The sequence below is a fragment of the Delphinapterus leucas genome, chromosome 10 (genome assembly GCF_059928025.1).
Source record: "Delphinapterus leucas isolate spDelLeu-1000000601 "Yukka" chromosome 10, BTC_Dleu_Yukka2, whole genome shotgun sequence".
Classification (NCBI taxonomy): domain Eukaryota; kingdom Metazoa; phylum Chordata; class Mammalia; order Artiodactyla; family Monodontidae; genus Delphinapterus; species Delphinapterus leucas.
Window position 1 is genome coordinate 37809924 of NC_143138.1, and position 16409 is coordinate 37826332.

At 47.4% G+C, this 16409-nt stretch overlaps 1 protein-coding gene across 9 annotated transcripts in view; it reads right to left on the reverse strand.

Moving 5' to 3' along the window:
- Positions 1 to 426: 426 nt before the first annotated feature.
- Positions 427 to 16409, reverse strand: part of FGD2 (FYVE, RhoGEF and PH domain containing 2) — a 46088-nt gene continuing 30105 nt past the window's right edge. For 2 of the 9 annotated variants that reach the window (XM_089918804.1, XM_089918801.1), the window contains 5 exons: positions 16021 to 16113; positions 8617 to 8748; positions 5631 to 5873; positions 4302 to 4448; positions 431 to 4017 (listed from right to left, as the gene is read on the reverse strand). In XM_089918804.1, the coding sequence (XP_089774930.1) occupies positions 3739 to 4017; positions 4302 to 4448; positions 5631 to 5873; positions 8617 to 8748; positions 16021 to 16113 (894 nt within the window). In that variant the 3' untranslated portion in view covers positions 431 to 3738. Of the gene's footprint in view, positions 4018 to 4301; positions 4449 to 5630; positions 5874 to 8616; positions 8749 to 16020; positions 16114 to 16409 lie in introns of all 9 variants that reach the window. The other 7 variants (XM_089918806.1, XM_089918805.1, XM_022581782.2 and 4 more) reach the window with 7 other exon arrangements.

Here is a 16409-nt window from a genome sequence, read left to right on the forward strand (position 1 = left end):
CTCTGCTCTACCCTCTGGTCACTGCATGTTTCCACATCGTCACACTCATTCATGGAATAAGCACTCCATTCCAGCCAGTGCTTCCAGGTTGCATTTCCCAGCGGCCGCTGGGGTACCCAGCCTCTCGGCTCTGGCACTGATGCCTAGTGATCCCACGTGGTGGCAGCTCAGGATCCCGGGAAGGAGGGCAGGGTGGGTGAGTTTTCCTTTGGTCCTTTTTTTTTTTTTTTTGCGGTACGTGGGCCTCTCACTGTTGTGGCCTCTCGTTGCGGAGCACAGGCTCCGGACACGCAGGCTCAGCGGCCATGGCTCACGGGCCCAGCCGCCCCACAGCATGTGGGATCCTCCCGGACCGGGGCACGAACTGGTGTCCCCTGCATCGGCAGGCGGACTCCCAACCACTGCGCCACCAGGGAAGCCCCTGGTCCTTCTTTAATTGTTCCCTTAACACAGGAAAGGCACTTTTGTTCTTGTGATTATAGAATAATACCTCATATTGAAAAAAAATTCAAATACCACAAGCATGTAAAGAAGAAAGCAAAACAGCCACTTGTAAAATGCGTCGTGTATCCCTTTAGTTGGTGCAGATGTAAAGTATCTTCATCTACAGCCCAGTGGGTTGGAATGCTACCTCTTCTACCCCATGTTATGTGACCACAAGCAAGTTTTACTCAACCATCGTTGCTTTGGTTTCCTCATCTGTAAAATGAGGATTTGGTATAGTGTCTACTTCTAATGTTATTATGAATTAAGTGCAATAATCTCCACCAAGGCCTTAATTCAGTGCTTGATACAGAGCGAGTGTTTTAAAATGTTAGCTCCTTCTGTAGTTATCGCCCACTTAACACCTCACGGGCGTCTTCCTAGGTGAGTTCATTAAGATTGAAGCCTTCTCATTGAACAGCAGCACGGTTCTCCCCTGTGTGTGCGCAGCAGTTTGCCACAAGTTCCCTCTCCATGGGCGTGAGTTTAGTTGCTGAGTCTCCTTTGGATGGATATTTACGTAGTTTCCAGTTTGGGGGACTATTGTAAATAATGTGCGTGAGTCTTGTCACACTGATTTGTCTCCTTGGGGTAAATTCTCAGAATTGTAACTGCAGGTCAAAGGGTTAGAATGTTGGGGTGTGTGCAGCTAGAATGTCAGGGTGCTAACACCTAGAATTTGGGCATGTGCACAGTTCAAATGTTGGGGTGCACGGGGCTCGGTCCTTGGACCCCTTCCTTCTGTTTCACACACACGCTTTAAACCCCGTCTCTGGATGACAGCTCTCATGTTTACAGCCCCAGCCTAGACCTGGTGCCTGAGCTCAGATACCTGACTACTGGCCGAGGCCGTGAGGGGGCACCTCAGCTATAACTCGTCCATGTGAGAGCTCCTGGTGTGTCACTATCCCCCAAACTGCCCCTTCCATGGTCTCCTCATCTCAGTTAGTGGCAGCTGCACCCCACCACCTTGTTCTCAGGTCAGAGGCCTTAGAGTCACCTTTGGCTCCCTCTTTATCTCCCACCACATTCATTGTATAGGGGAGTCTCCTCCACTCTACCTTCAAAATATACCCAGAATCCTAGCCCTTCTCACCACCTTCACTGCTCCAACCCTGATATAAGCCTCCTTCTCTCTCACTTGATGGTAGTGGCAGCCTCTCAACTGCTTCTACCTTCATTCCTTTCAGTCCATTTCAACAAGCGGCAGGAGGGAGTCTGTTAAAACAAATCAGATTCCCCCCAAGACTCCCCATCTCATTCAGCCCTGCCTCTACTGACCCCCCACCCTTAGTTTAGTGATGATTTGATGCCTTCTCCTCTGATCTCCTTCCTGCCCACTCCACTTCAGCCACACTGACCTCCTCACTGTTCTTTGCATGTACCAGGCAGGCTCCCACCTCAGGACCTTTGCACTTGCTGTTCCCTCCACCTGGAATGCTCTTCTCCCAGATATGTGTGTTTCCCTCCCTTTCTTCTTTCCTTGATGTTGTTTTTCAAACATGTGTGTTTTTCACACACACATCCTATTCCCCCTCTGCTCCCTTTCTTGCTTTTTTTTCTTCCACTAGAGTGATGAACCATCCTGGTTTGCCTGGAACTGAGGGGTTTCTTGAGACTTAAGACTTTTACTTTTAAAACTAGGAAAGTCTGGATGGTTTGTCACTCTATTTGAGCACTCATCACATCTGATATGTTCTACCTTTTATGCATTTATTTTGTTGAATAAGAATATAAGCTCCATGAAGGCAGAAATGTTGTCTGTCTCCTTCACTGCTGTACCCCCAGTATAGGTACTGCATTTGGCTCAAAGAAGATGCTCAACAAATATTTGTTGAATTAAGGAATGAACTTATGGCCAGGTCAGCCTGGTCCCCAGAGAGATCATAACAATTAGGTTTTCTTGGGCTTTAAAAAATACCCTACAGGGCTTCCCTGGTGGCGCAGTGGTTGAGAGTCCGCCTGCCGATGCAGGGGACGCGGGTTCGTGCCCCGGTCCGGGAAGATCCCACATGCTGCGGAGCGGCTGGGCCCGTGAGCCATGGCCGCTGAGCCTGTGCGTCCGGAGCCTGTGCTCCACAACGAGAGAGGCCACAACAGTGACAGGCCCGTGTACCGCAAAAAAAAAAAAGAAAAAAAAAATACCCTACGGAAGGGAGGTGGCCTCAGGTTGGGGGGTGGGGGTAGGCAAACTGCTGGGCCTAGAAGGGGACAAAGATCTATGACTGGTCTGCCTCACCTTCATCAGGGGCAGAGCAGCCCAGCAGCAGCTGGGCCTGATGGAAGTGGCTTCGGGTGTCAGGGCCCCGGCTGGGGTCCCTGGATGTGGCCTGCTGGTCATTGCCACCCCCTGGTGGTCTCTTATGAAAAAGCAGCCTTACCCACCAGCCAGAGATGCTCCTGCCCTCTCCTCCTGCTCCTACCTTTCCCCTCCTGTCTTTCCCCATTTCCTTCCCTCTTTCCTCTCCTTTTCTGCTCAGCCAATTGCTCTGCTACCTGATGGACAGAGCCTTCACCTTAGTGCACTAGGTTAAAACCTGGCTCTGGCATCCACCAGCTGTGTGACCTTGAGCCAATGACTAAACCTCTCTAAGACTCAGTGTCCTCATCTGGAAAATGGGGATTATAAGTCCTGAAGGTAAAAGAAGATAATCCATGTAAAACACTTAGAACAGTGCCTGCCTCAGTAGATGTCTGATATTTGTTATTATTATTAATCTCATGCCTAGCACTTGGTAGTTTGCTTGCTTTGTTCTTCATCTGGATAACCCAGGCTGCACATCAGACTCCTATGGGTACTCCTGAAACATACCCACGCCTCCCCATCGCAGACCAGTCAAATCAGAAATCTTTGGTGATGGATCCAGGCCTTGTATTGTTTGAATTTTTAGTTTATTTTTATATTTATTTGCTGGTATCTTTTAAAGCTTTCCAGGTGATACATATGTGCAGCCAGCCTGTGAACCACATTGGTGATCAACAGTCCTGGGTTACCTGGGACTTTCTTAGTTTTAGCACGGAAAGTCCCATGTTCTAGGAATCCCCTCGGCCCTGGGCAAACTGGGATGCTTCGTCATCCCCTCCCCAAAGGAATGAACCCATGTTTTCTGAATCTCAAATCAGGACACACGCTCTGAACACAGACGACTGGAAATCAATTCTTTGAAAGCTCAGCTTGGGGTGGTGGGTCAGCTGAAGTGTCAGCCCGTGCATGGCAGGAGCAGGGCTCTGATGGGGAGAGGGCCCCGCTGTAGCTTAGTCAGACAGGTCCCTGTCGTTGGGCCCCCCAGGGCTCAAGCCGCTGGCTGCCCGCTCCATGGCCTTCACCCAGCGATCCTTCAGCTCCTCGGTTTCGGCCTTGAAGGTGTAGAGCTGGCCTGACTGTTGCAGCTGGAAGACCCGGGGGTCCGCCTGGGGCCCAGCGGTCACTTGGTAGCCCAGCAGGGGGATGGAGGTGTGGGCCCGCATGTCCTGGGAGGGGAGGGCAGAGCTGTGGGCTGCTGTCCTCCCATTCGGCGCCACTGCCTCAGACGGCTGTTTGGAAGGTACCAGGCACACACCTGCCTCTTGCCCCGCAAAAACCCATGAAGTGGGGTGGGGTGGCAGGAGGGCATTGAGGAAAAGGACTGGTCACCCCCTGAGGGCAAAGCAGTCATGACCTGGAGTCTGGGCCCAGCTCTGAATGCCAGTAACCCTGTGACTTGAGGGAACCAGGTCCTCATTGAGCCTCATCTGACTTATGGGGCCAACAGTACTCACCCCCACTGCCACCCCTGACACACACACATACTGTGAGGAGGGGCGGGGCGTGGCATTACCTGGGGGGCAGCGTAGACATAGAGCACGAGGGGGTCATCCCGGGGGATCACGCACCAGCCCCGGGACCCGCTCTTGCCCCACTTGTCCCCAAGGAGCTGTAGGAAGCTGCACATTAGGCTCTGCTCGGACCCCGCTGCAGCTCCTTTCTGAAACCAGAGAGAGGGACTGTCAGGGAACAGAGCACCCACTACCTGACAGATGTCGCTCATTAGAAATCACTCTTTCTAAACCTTTCGGCAACCGTGCAAGGAGGTGTTATTTGTCCCTGAGGCTCAGAGAGGTCCCATCAGGGACTTGCAGTCACAGAGCTGGCCAGTGGCAGAGCTGCAGTCAAACCTCAGCCAGCCTGACCTCTGCGCAGGTGCTCGGAGGGCTTATCCCCTGAGAGCTGCCCCAGGGAACAGAATTGGAGCCTGAAAAGGGGCAGACCATTCTCTCTCTCCAGGAGCAAAAGCTGTGTGGTATGGTCTAGTGATTGGGGAGGGCATGGGCAGGGCCGGGGCCTAAAAGAATGAGGGAGGATTGGAAAGTGGGCAGATGTCAGTGGAAAGGAACCAACTTGAACCTGGGAGCTGAGTTCAGTTGGAATAGGCTGGGATCTTCTCCCACCTCCCAAGGACAGTGGGATGTCAACCTGGCTTTAATGAGGGAGTGGCAGAGGGGCGGGGGTAACCAGTGTCTAGGCTGGGTGCCAGTGCCCCAGAGGTGCTGATTGGCAGTGGGAGCAGCCTGAGAGTGCCTGGGGCTGGGGGTGGGGAGTGGCTCAGCCCCAAGGACAGCAGAGAGCATCTGTGGTAGAGATCAGAGAGCTGGTTCCTAACTCTCTGTGTGACCTTGGTCACTTCTCTGGGCCTGGGTCTCCAACCAGCTGGCCCCTGAAGTCCCTTCCAATTACAATGGAGTCTCCAGGCTGCCTCTTCCCTGCAGTGGGACTCTGACCTGCAGCCTCAGTATCCCCATCTGTAAAATGGAATCAGCCGCACCAGCTCTTTTCACCTCCTGGGACTGCTAGGGCAGGGCATGGGGATATGAACAGGAGTGGTCCAGAGGGGCTGTGCGATTATCGGATGAGGATGCAGAGGAAAGGTGGAGAGCCTGGGCCACAGCCTGGAGCCAAAAGTTGCTTCTATTTGGTGACAGGCGCAGCTCTGTTTTATTTGGCCAGGGCCGGGCCGGGGTAGGGGGGTGTTCCGTCGGGGGGGCTGTCTGTGGGCAGAGAGAGGACGGGGAGTGTGACCACGGCAGGCTTGTTCCTCAGCACCGAGGACAGTGCCAGCACTTGGTGAGGCAGTGCACACATTTGCCTAGTAGAGGAAACCGGCCCTCACCTCCAGGATGCCACGCCTCTTGTCCTCCTTGTCCTCGGGGAGCACATTTCCGGTGAGGAACGTGTAGCAGTCTAAACAGACTCGGCTGGGCCTGTTGTCATCGTATTTGAGCTCAGCCCGGTAGTCGGAGCACCTGGCACACACCACCTGGGGGAGAACAGGCAGGAGGGGCTTGGGGGCTGAGGTGAGGCATGGAGGTCCCCGTTCGTGCCTTGGCTCAGGAGGTGGGGACGTGAGAGCAATCTGAGACCAGAGGAAGAAAAAGAAAGCTTCAGGAGAGGGATGGAGGCAGAGCTGGGCATCCCCTGCGCTGGCAGAGGCCCAGCCACCTGGAGGCTGCAGTGCAGGGGGAGAGGGCCCGCAGCTGGGGGCTTGAGGCCTGGCCCCCACTGCAGGAGCTCAACCTCTCTCCCTTCATGTTCCCCATTGTGAGGGCAGCTACTGATCCCGGGGGCTTGACCTGTGCACACCCCTTGCATCTGATCACTTCTCTGAGCGCACTCTCTGCCCTCTGTCATCTCACACGACTCGCAGCAACCCCACCAGGTGACCAGCCCTGGGACTTTTACTCTCACCTGCAACGAGGGGACAGTGACTTGATGAAGGCCACAGAGCTCTCTGGCAGCAACTGGCCCTCCTCAAACAGAAGGTTCTACAGTTTAGCATTAAGAGTCATGCAGATTTTGCAGTCCACCCAATCCTAGGGTCAAACGTGTTCTGATACAAAAATGATGGGCTGGCTGTTTTTGCCAGGAAGACCCGCCATGTGGAGTCTGTGGAGTGGCGCCCGGCCCCCAGCCCACCACGGAGACGTCCCCAAGAAGGCCATCACAGATCAGGCTGGGGAGATCGGGTGAAAGAGGCATGAGAAAACCTGGGGAGAAACACAGGCACTGCAGGATGTGACTTCCAGGAAGACTGGAGTGTCACAGTGAGTCCAGGATGTGGGATTGGAAATGGGGGCAAGAGATAGAGACTTGGACGAAGGGTTATTCATCAGGTAGCCGGTCTGTGTGCCCAGCACAGCACGTGGACTGGGAGGGAGCCACAGGGGAAGGCCTGGGCTTGCCCCACCATCACCAGGATTCCTGTCTGGCAGGCGGGGAGGCAGAAACTGGGCACCCAACCACGAAAGGATGACTCACGGAGTACAAACGTTCGCACGGGCAGGAGAAACCCCAGAATCGGGTGCCTCACACAGCCCCACACACAGGGCTTCAGCTACCTTGAGAATATTTTATTTTGTTTTTTATTGAGATTAAAAATTTTTAAATACAATTAGCACGTATTTATTTTCTCCTCTCCTCTACCAACTTTTTATTTTGAAAAATTTCAAACCTGAAGACAAGTTGAAATAATACAGTGATACCCCCACCACCAAATTCACGAATTGTGAACATTTTTGCCACTTTTGATTTCTCCCTCTCTCCCTTTCTCTCTTTCTCTCTATATATACACACACACACACACACACACACACACACACACACATATATATTTTTTCTGAACCATTTGAGTTTAAATTACAGTCATCATGTCACATCACCCTTAAATATGTAGCTGGTGTCTCCTAAGAACAAGGGCATTCTCCTCCCTACCTACAATGTCATGATCACACACAGGAAATTTAACATTGATACAATATTGTTACCTATATATGCTTCATAATCAAATTTCCCCCAATGGTCCCAGTAATGACTTCTGTTTCTGGTTCTGTTTTTCCCATCCAGGATTCAATATCAAGGATCATACATTTCATTTAGTTCTCAGAATATTTTATTTCTTTTTTGTACCTGGAAGGCAGGTACATGAGTGTTGTTATATTGTTCTTTGTGCCTCTTTGTATTTCTTAACTATTTAAAATAATTTTTTAGAAACTACTTACAAAGTTACAAGCGTGAGTAGACTCAACTCTTGTTTACTGATGTGACTCACCGAAAATGGAAGCTAATCCCCAGATCCTTTCTATTTGGCTCTGATATGAAACTCACTTACTCGAACATAGGTGTGTCCCAGTCCTAGAAATTTACTTTGTGTCCTGATTGCAGTTTAACACATTTGGGGACGCCTCGCTGACTGGCCCCAACCTGCCCAGCTGGTCTCTTCCTGTCCCCCGAGGTCATTAAAGACGGAGGTCATTAAAGGGCTTCTCTGTTTGCAGAGTAAATGGAGAGGGTTGTAATGTCAACAGAGAACAGCTCAAGTACAGCAAGTGCTTAAAAAGCAAAGCAAGATCTGCCTCTGATAACTGGGCCTGAGTTGACAAGAGGGAGGAGTGGTTCCTTCCTCAATCAGCTGGTGGCTGTTCCTCTGAGTGAGGCTGCCCAAGTGATTAAGGAGGGGGAAGGAAAGGGGGACAAGGAGAGGGAAGGGGGTGAACCTTCTTTTGTTGAGTCCTCACTACCACCCTGGAGGTAGGTGTTACTAATCCCCATTGTACAGGTGAGGAAGCTGAGGCTTGAACCTGGTGGGCAGAGTTAGCAGCAGAACCGAGCAGGTGCTGGAGTGCTGAGGGTTTGCCAAGAAGAGGAGGGGACAGTTAGCTGAGGTCGGTCAAGAAAAGAGGACGGTGAGGGGTGGCTGAGTAACAGGTGTGGGGCTGAAGAGGTGGTGGATGAAAGGCCCGACAGGGGCTGAAGGATTTGGGTGCCCCCACCCAGGAACTGGAGACCATTTCCTGGTGCTGGGCCCTGGGGGTCTTGGGAAATGGTGGTGAGGAAGCAGATGAATGAATAGGGTCAGCTTTGGGGAGTGTCTTGAACAGGTCACTTAACCTGTCTGAGCCTTGCGTCCTACCTGCAGAATGGGGCAAACAGCTGACCTGCTTCACACGTGGGCACCATGAGGCCCCAAAAACAGGTAACTCACACACCTGGCACAGTTAGCGCCCAGCACTTCTGGCTGTACTGGTTGAAGCGGGCAGGGTTGGCAGGGATGGGAGGGCAGGGCCTGAGCTGGGAAGGCAGAGGCTGAGGTGGGTACTCACGTAGCCGCAGGCCCGGCAGTGGTGGCGGCGGCGCATCAGGGCGTTGAAGGGCTCCTGGCAGCGCATACACATGGTCACCATCTTGTCACGGACCCACTGTGGCGCCCGGAGGCCCAGCTCCTCGGACTGCAGCTGTGGGGTGGCAGGGTGGGTACTTCAGGACCCCCTGTACCCACCTGCTTGTGGCAGAGATTATGTGTGCTATGTTTCCCAGTGGCTTCCATGTGAAGCGGACTGGACGAATAAAGACCACGTAAAGGGGAGGTCAGTTACTATGAGCCCTATTTTACAGGTGAGGAAACTGAGCCCCAGAGAGGTCAAGGGACTCAGCAAAGACGCCCAGCAGGCCAGAGTTCAGAGCTCAGATCTGAAATCAAGTCACAGACGCTCTCCATAACTACCACCCCACCTGCCTTCCACCTTCCCTTGGTCTCACATTTTTCAGGCACTTTCAAAACCCAAACCTGGGCATGTGCTCACTCCCTCTCGCGAGAACAACGGAATCACGACTAACTGCTTAACAATCATCCACAGGAAGACAATAGAACTCGCCAAAAAAGATACCCCACATCCAAAGACAAAGGAGAAGCCGCAATGAGACAGTAGGAGGGGCACAATCACAATTAAAATCAAATCCCATAACTGCTGGGTGGGTGACTCACAAACTGGAGAACACTTATACCACAGAAGCCCACCCACTGGAGTGAAGGTTCTGAGCCCCATGTCAGGCTTCCCAACCTGGGGATCCAGCAACAGGAGGAGGAAATCCTAGAGAATCAGACTTTGAAGGCTAGCGGGATTTGATTGCAGGACTTCGACAGGACAGGGGGAAACAGAGACTCCACTCTTGGAGGGCACACACCAAGTAGTGTGTGCATCGGGACCACGGGGAAGGAGCAGTGACCCCATAGGAGACTGAACCAGGCCTACCTGCTAGTGTTGGAGGGTCTCCTGCAGAGGTGGGGGGTGGCTATAGCTCACCATGAGGACAAGGACACTGGCAGCAGAAGTTCTGGGAAGAACTCCTTGGCATGAGTCCTCCCAGGGTCTGCCATTAGCCCCACCAAAGAGCTGGGTAGGCTCCAGTATTGGGTCGCCTCAGGCCAAACAACCAACAGGGAGGGAACCCAGCCCCACCCATCAGTAGACAAGTGAATTAAAGTTTTACTGAGCTCTGCCCACCAGAGCAATACCTAGCTCTACCCACCACCAGTCCCTCCCATCAGGAAGCTTGCACAAGTCTCTTAGATAGCCTCATCCACCAGAGGGCAGATAGCAGAAGCAAGAAGAACTACAATCCTGCAGCCTGTGGAACGAAAACCACATTCACAGAAAGATAGACAAAATGAAAAGGCAGAGTGCTATGTACCAGATGAAGGAACAAGATAAAACCCCAGAAAAACAACTAAATGAAGGGCAGATAGGCAACCTTCCAGAAAAAGAATTAAGAATAATGATAGTGAAGATGATCCAGGACCTCAGAAAAAGAATGGAGGCAAAGATCGAGAAGGTGCAAGAAATGTTTAACAAAGACCTAGAAGAATTAACAAACACCTAGAAGAATTAAAGAACAAACAAACAGAGATGAACAATACAATAACTGAAATGAAAAATACACTAGAAGGAATCAATAGCAGAATAACTGAGGCAGAAGAACGGATGAGTGACCTGGAAGACAGAATGGTGGAATTCACTGCTGCAGAACAAAATAAAGAGAAAAGAATGAAAAGAAATGAAGACAGCCTAAGAGACCTCTGGGACAACATTAAACTCAACAACATTTGCATTATAGGGGTCCCAGAAGGAGAAGAGAGAGAGAAAGGTCCTGAGAAAATATTTGAAGAGATTATAGTCAAAAACTTCCCTAACATGGGAAAGGAAATAGCCACCCAAGTCCAGGAAGCACAGAGAATCCCAGGCAGGAAAAACACAAGCAGAAACACGCCAAGATACATAGTAATCAAAATGACAAAAATTAAAGACAAAGAAAAATTACTGAAAGCAACAAGGGAAAAATGACAACATACAAGGGAACTCCCATAATGTTAATAGCTGATTTCTCAGCAGAAACTCTGCAAGCCAGAAGGGAGTGGCATGATATATTTAAAGTGATGAAAGGGAAGAACCTACAACCAAGATTACTCTACCTGGCAAGGATCTCATTCAGATTGAATGCAGAAATCAAAAGCTTTACAGACAAGCAAAAGCTAAGAGAATTCAGCACCACCAAACCTGTTCTACAACAAATGCTAAAGGAACTTCTCTAAGTGGGAAACACAAGAGAAGAAAAGGGCCTACAAAAACAAACCCAAAACAATTAAGAAAATGGTAATAGGAACATACATATCGATAATTACCTTAAACGTGAATGGATTAAATGCTCCAACCAAAAGACACAGGCTTGCTGAATGGATACAAAAACAATACCCATATATATCTTGCCTACAAGAGACCCACTTCAGACCTAGGGACACGTACAGACTGAAAGTGAGGGGATGGAAAAAGATGCTCCATGCAAATGGAAATCAAAAGAAAACTGGAGTAGCAATACTCATATCAGATAAAATAGACTTTAAAATAAAGAATGTTGGGCTTCCCTGGTGGCGCAGTGGTTGAGAGTCCGTCTGCTGATGCAGGGGACACGGGTTCGTGCCCTGGTGTGGGAAGATCCCACGTGCCGCGGAGCGGCTGGGCCCGTGAGCCATGGCTGCTGAGCCTGCGCGTCCGGAGCCTGTGCTCCGCAATGGGAGAGGCCACAGCAGTGAGAGGCCTGCGTACTGCAAAATAAATAAATAAATAAAATAAAATAAAATAAAATAAAGAATGTTACAAGAGACAAGGAAGGATACTACATAATGATCAAGGGATCAATCCAAGAAGAAGCTAAAGCAATTATAAATATATACGCACCCAACATAGGAGCACCTCAATACATAAGGCAACTGCTAACAGCTATAAAAGAGGAAACCGACAGTAACACAATAATAGTGGGGCACTTTAACACCTCACTTACACCAGTGGACAGATCATCCAAACAGAAAATTAATAAGGAAACACAAGCTTTAAATGACACAATAGACCAGATAGATTTAATTGATATTTATAGGACATTCCATTCGAAGACAGCAGATTACACTTTCTTCTCAAGTACACAGTACACACGGAACATTCTCCAGGATAGATCACATCTTGGGTCACAAATCAAGCCTCGGTAAATTTAATAAAATTGAAATCATATCAAGCATCTTTTCTGTCCACAACACTATGAGATTAGAAAACAGTTACAGGGAAAAAACCGTAAAAAACACAAACACATGGAGGCTAAACAATACATTATTAAATAACCAAGAGATCACTGAAGAAATCAAAGAGAAAATAAAAAAATACCTAGAGACATATTACAATGAAAACATGACAATCCAAAACCTATGGGATGCAGCAAAAGCAGTTCTAAGAGGGAAGTTTATAGCAATACAAGCCTACCTCAAGAAACAAGAAACATCTCAAATAAACAATCTAACCTTACACCTAAAGGAACTAGAGAAAGAAGAACAAACAAAACCCAAAATTAGTAGAAGGAAAGAAATCATAATGATCAGAGCAGAAATAAATGAAATAGAAACAAAGAAAATAATAGCAAAGATCAATAAAACTAAAAGCTGGTTCTTTGAGAAGATGAACAAAATTGATAAACCTTTAGCCAGACTCATCAAGAAAAAGAGGGAGAGGACTCAAATCAATAAAATTAGAAATGAAAAAGGGGAAGTTACAACGGACAGCGCAGAAATACAAAAGCATCACAAGAGAGCACTACAGGCAACTCTATGCCAATAAAATGGACAACCTGGAAGAAATGGACAAATTCTTAGAAAGGTATAACCTGCCAAGACCAAACCAGGAAGAAATAGAAAATATGAACAGACCAATCACAAGTAATGAAATTGAAACTGTGATTAAAAGTCTTCCAACAAACAAAAGTCCAGGACCAGATGGCTTCACAGGTGAATTCTATCAAACATTTACAGAAGAGCTAACACCCATCCTTCTCAAACTCTTCCAAAATATTGCAGAGGAAGGAACACTCCCAAACTCATTCTATGAGGCCACCATCATGCTGATACCAAAACCAGACAAAGATACTACAAAAAAAGAAAATTACAGACCAATATCACTGATGAATATAGATGCAAAACTCCTCAACAAAATACTAGCAAACAGAATGCAACAACACATTAAAAGGATCATACACCATGATCAAGTGGGATTTATACCAGGGATGCAAGGATTCTTCAATATATGCAAATCAGTCAATGTGATACACCACTGAAGAAGAAAAACCATATGATCATCTCAATAGATGCAGAAAAAGCTTTTGACAAAATTCAACACCCATTTATGATAAAAATTCTCCAGAAAGTGGGCACAGAGGGAAACTACCTCAACATAATAAAGGCCATATATGACAAACCCAGAGCAAACATCATTCTCAATGGTGAAAAACTGAAAGCATTTCCTCTGAGATCAGGAACAAGACAAGGATGTCTACTCTCGCCACTATTATTCAACATAGTTTTGGAAGTCCTAGCCATGGCAATCAGAGAAGAAAAAGAAATAAAAGGAATACAAGGGCTTCCCTGGTGGCGCAGTGGTTGAGAGTCTGCCTGCTGATGCAGGCGACATGGGTTCGTGCCCCGGTCCGGGAAGATCCCACATGCCGCGGAGCGGCTGGGCCCATGAGCCATGGCCGCTGAGCCTGTACTCCGCAACGGGAGAGGCCACAATAGTGAGAGGCCCACGTACAAAAAAAAAAAGGAATACAAATTGGAAAAGAAGTAAATCTGTCACTGTTTGCAGATGACATGATACTATACATAGAGAATCCTAAAGATGCCACCAGAAAACTACTAGAGCTAATCAATGAATCTAGTAAAGCTGCAGGATACAAAGTTAATGCACAGAAATCTCTTGCATTCCTATATACTAACAATGAAAGATCAGAAAGAGAAATTAAGGAAACAATCCCATTCACCATTGCAACAAAAGTAATAAAATACCTAGGAATAAACCTACTTAAGGAGGTAAAAGACCTGTACTCAGAAAACTATAAGACACTGATGAAAGAAATCAAAGATGACACAAACAGATGGAGAGATATACCATGTTCTTGGATTGCAAGAATCAATATTGTGAAAGTGACTATAGTACCCAAAGCAATCTACAGATTCAATGCAATTCCTATCAAATTACCAGTGGCATTTTTTACAGAACTAGAAAAAAAAAATCTTAAAATTTGTATGGAGACATAGAAGACCCCGAATAGCCAAAGCAGTTTTGAGGGAAAAAAACAGAGCTGGAGGAATCAGACTCCCTGACTTCAGACTATACTACAAAGCTACAGTAATCAAGACAATATGGTACTGGCACAAAAACAGAAATACAGATCAATGGAACAGGATAGAAAGCCCAGAGATAAACCCGCACACCTATGGTCAACTAATCTATGACAAAGGAGGCAAGGATATACAATGGAGAAAAGACAGTCTCTTCAATAAGTGGTGCTGGGAAAACTGGACAGCTACATGTAAAAGAATGAAATTAGAACACTCCCTAACACCATACACAAAAATAGACTCAAAATGGATTAGAGACCTAAATGTAAGACTGGGCACTATAAAACTCTTAGAGGAAAACATAGGAAGAACACTGTTTGACACAAATCACAGCAAGATCTTCTTTGATCCACCTCCTAGAGTAATGGAAATAAAACCAAAAATAAACAAATGGGACCTAATGAAACTTAAAAGCTTTTGCAAAGCAAAGGAAACTACAAACAAGATGAAAAGACAACCCTCAGAATGGGAGAAAATATTTGCAAATGAATCGATGGACAAAGGATTAATCTCCAAAATATATAAACAGCTCATGCCATTCAATATTAAAAAAACAAACAACCCAATCAAAAAATGGGCAGAAGACCTAAACAGACATTTCTCCAAAGAAGACATACAGATGGCCAAGAAGCACATGAAAAGCTGCTCAACATCACTAATTGTTAGAAAAATGCAAATCAAGACTACAATGAGGTATCACCTCACATCAGTTAGAATGGGTATCATCAGAAAATCTGCAAACAGCAAATGTTGGAGAGGGTGTGGAGAAAAGGGAACCCTCTTGCACTGTTGGTGGGAATGTAAATTGATACAGCCACTATGGAGAACAGTATGGAGGTTCCTTAAAGAACTAAGAACAGAATTACCATATGACCCAGCAATCCCACTACTGGGCATATACCCAGATAAAACCATAATTCAAAAAGACGCATGCACCCCAATGTTCACTGCAGCACTATTTACAATATAGCCAGGTCATGGAAGCAACCTAAATGCCCACTGACAGACAAATGGATAAAGAAGATGTGGTATGTATATACGATGGAATAGTGCTCAGCCATAAAAAGGAACGAAATTGGGTCATTTGTAGAGACGTGGATGGATCTAGAGACTGTCATACAGAGTGAAGTAAATCAGAAAGAGAAAAACAAGTATCGTATATTAACGCATATATGTGGAACCTAGAAAAATGGTACAGATGAACTGGTTTGCAGGGCAGAAATAGAGACACAGATGTAGAGAACAAACGTATGGACACCAAGGGGGGAAAGTGGCGGGGGTGGGGGAGTGGTGGTGGGATGAATTAGGAGATTGGGATTGACGTGTATACACTAATATGTATAAAATAGATTAATAAGAACCTGCTGTATAAAAAATGAATAAAATTAAAATTTAAAATTCCAAAAAAAAAAAAAAGATAAATGTTGGGAGACAGTTCTCCTAGGGTCTCTCGTGTTTCCTTTTTTCTGGACTGTCTTTTCAAGAATCTTCCTATAGCTATCAGCCTTGAAAATAGGTGTTGTCTCTCTAGAGCATAGGGCAGACATACTCACTGCACATTATAAAAGATTCAGAGACTGATTTGCTTTTGTTTGCTGACATAGTCAATTCTGATTCTTTCAAACTGAGGACCAGTCCCTGCCCTTGGAGCATGAATTAATAGAGATAAATAAAGAACTCTTGAAAGATAGCAAAAAAAAAAGCAAAAAGAAAAACCCAAACCTGCACACACACCACCCCCACAGCCCGAGTTATACATATAGATGTAAAATCCTTCCTAGCGGTAGTTGCACATAAAGCCTCCCAAAGGAATTTTTTGCTAATGGGGGAATCTTTGGCATTGAGTTTCTGAGTAGGGTGATGTTGGTGTGTGTAAGCTTCCCCTGATCCCTTCAAATCATTCATGGTGGGTGACACTCTCCAGCCCTCCAAGCTGGCCTAGGTAGATCAAAGAGAGGGAATCATTCCTGTGTAAGGCTGGCGGCTCCGGGAGGGATACAGAGCCTTCATTTACCTCCTGCTCCTGGGTGTCTCCCTCAGGGCTCTGGACCGCAGCTTTGAAGGTTTCATTCCGCTTCTCGATTTGGTCAATGGCCGCTTGGCAGGCCTGGGGCAAGGGGCAGAGCACAGGGAGGTGGTTGGGGGGTGGCAGGAAGGGCTTGCTCATCTGTGAATCCATCTACACATTCCACAAACATTGCTAAAAGCCTACTGGGTGCTAGGGGTTAGATTCTAAGTGTACATTGCCTGATTTAAGGGAGGAGAAAATATTAGTCCCAGATTACAGATGTGAAAACTGAGGCTCAGAGACATTAAGTGACTCGCCCCAGGCCACCCAGCTAGGCAGTGAGAGGCAGCAAGATTTGAACCCAGCTCTGACTCCAACTACTACAGAGCAACTTT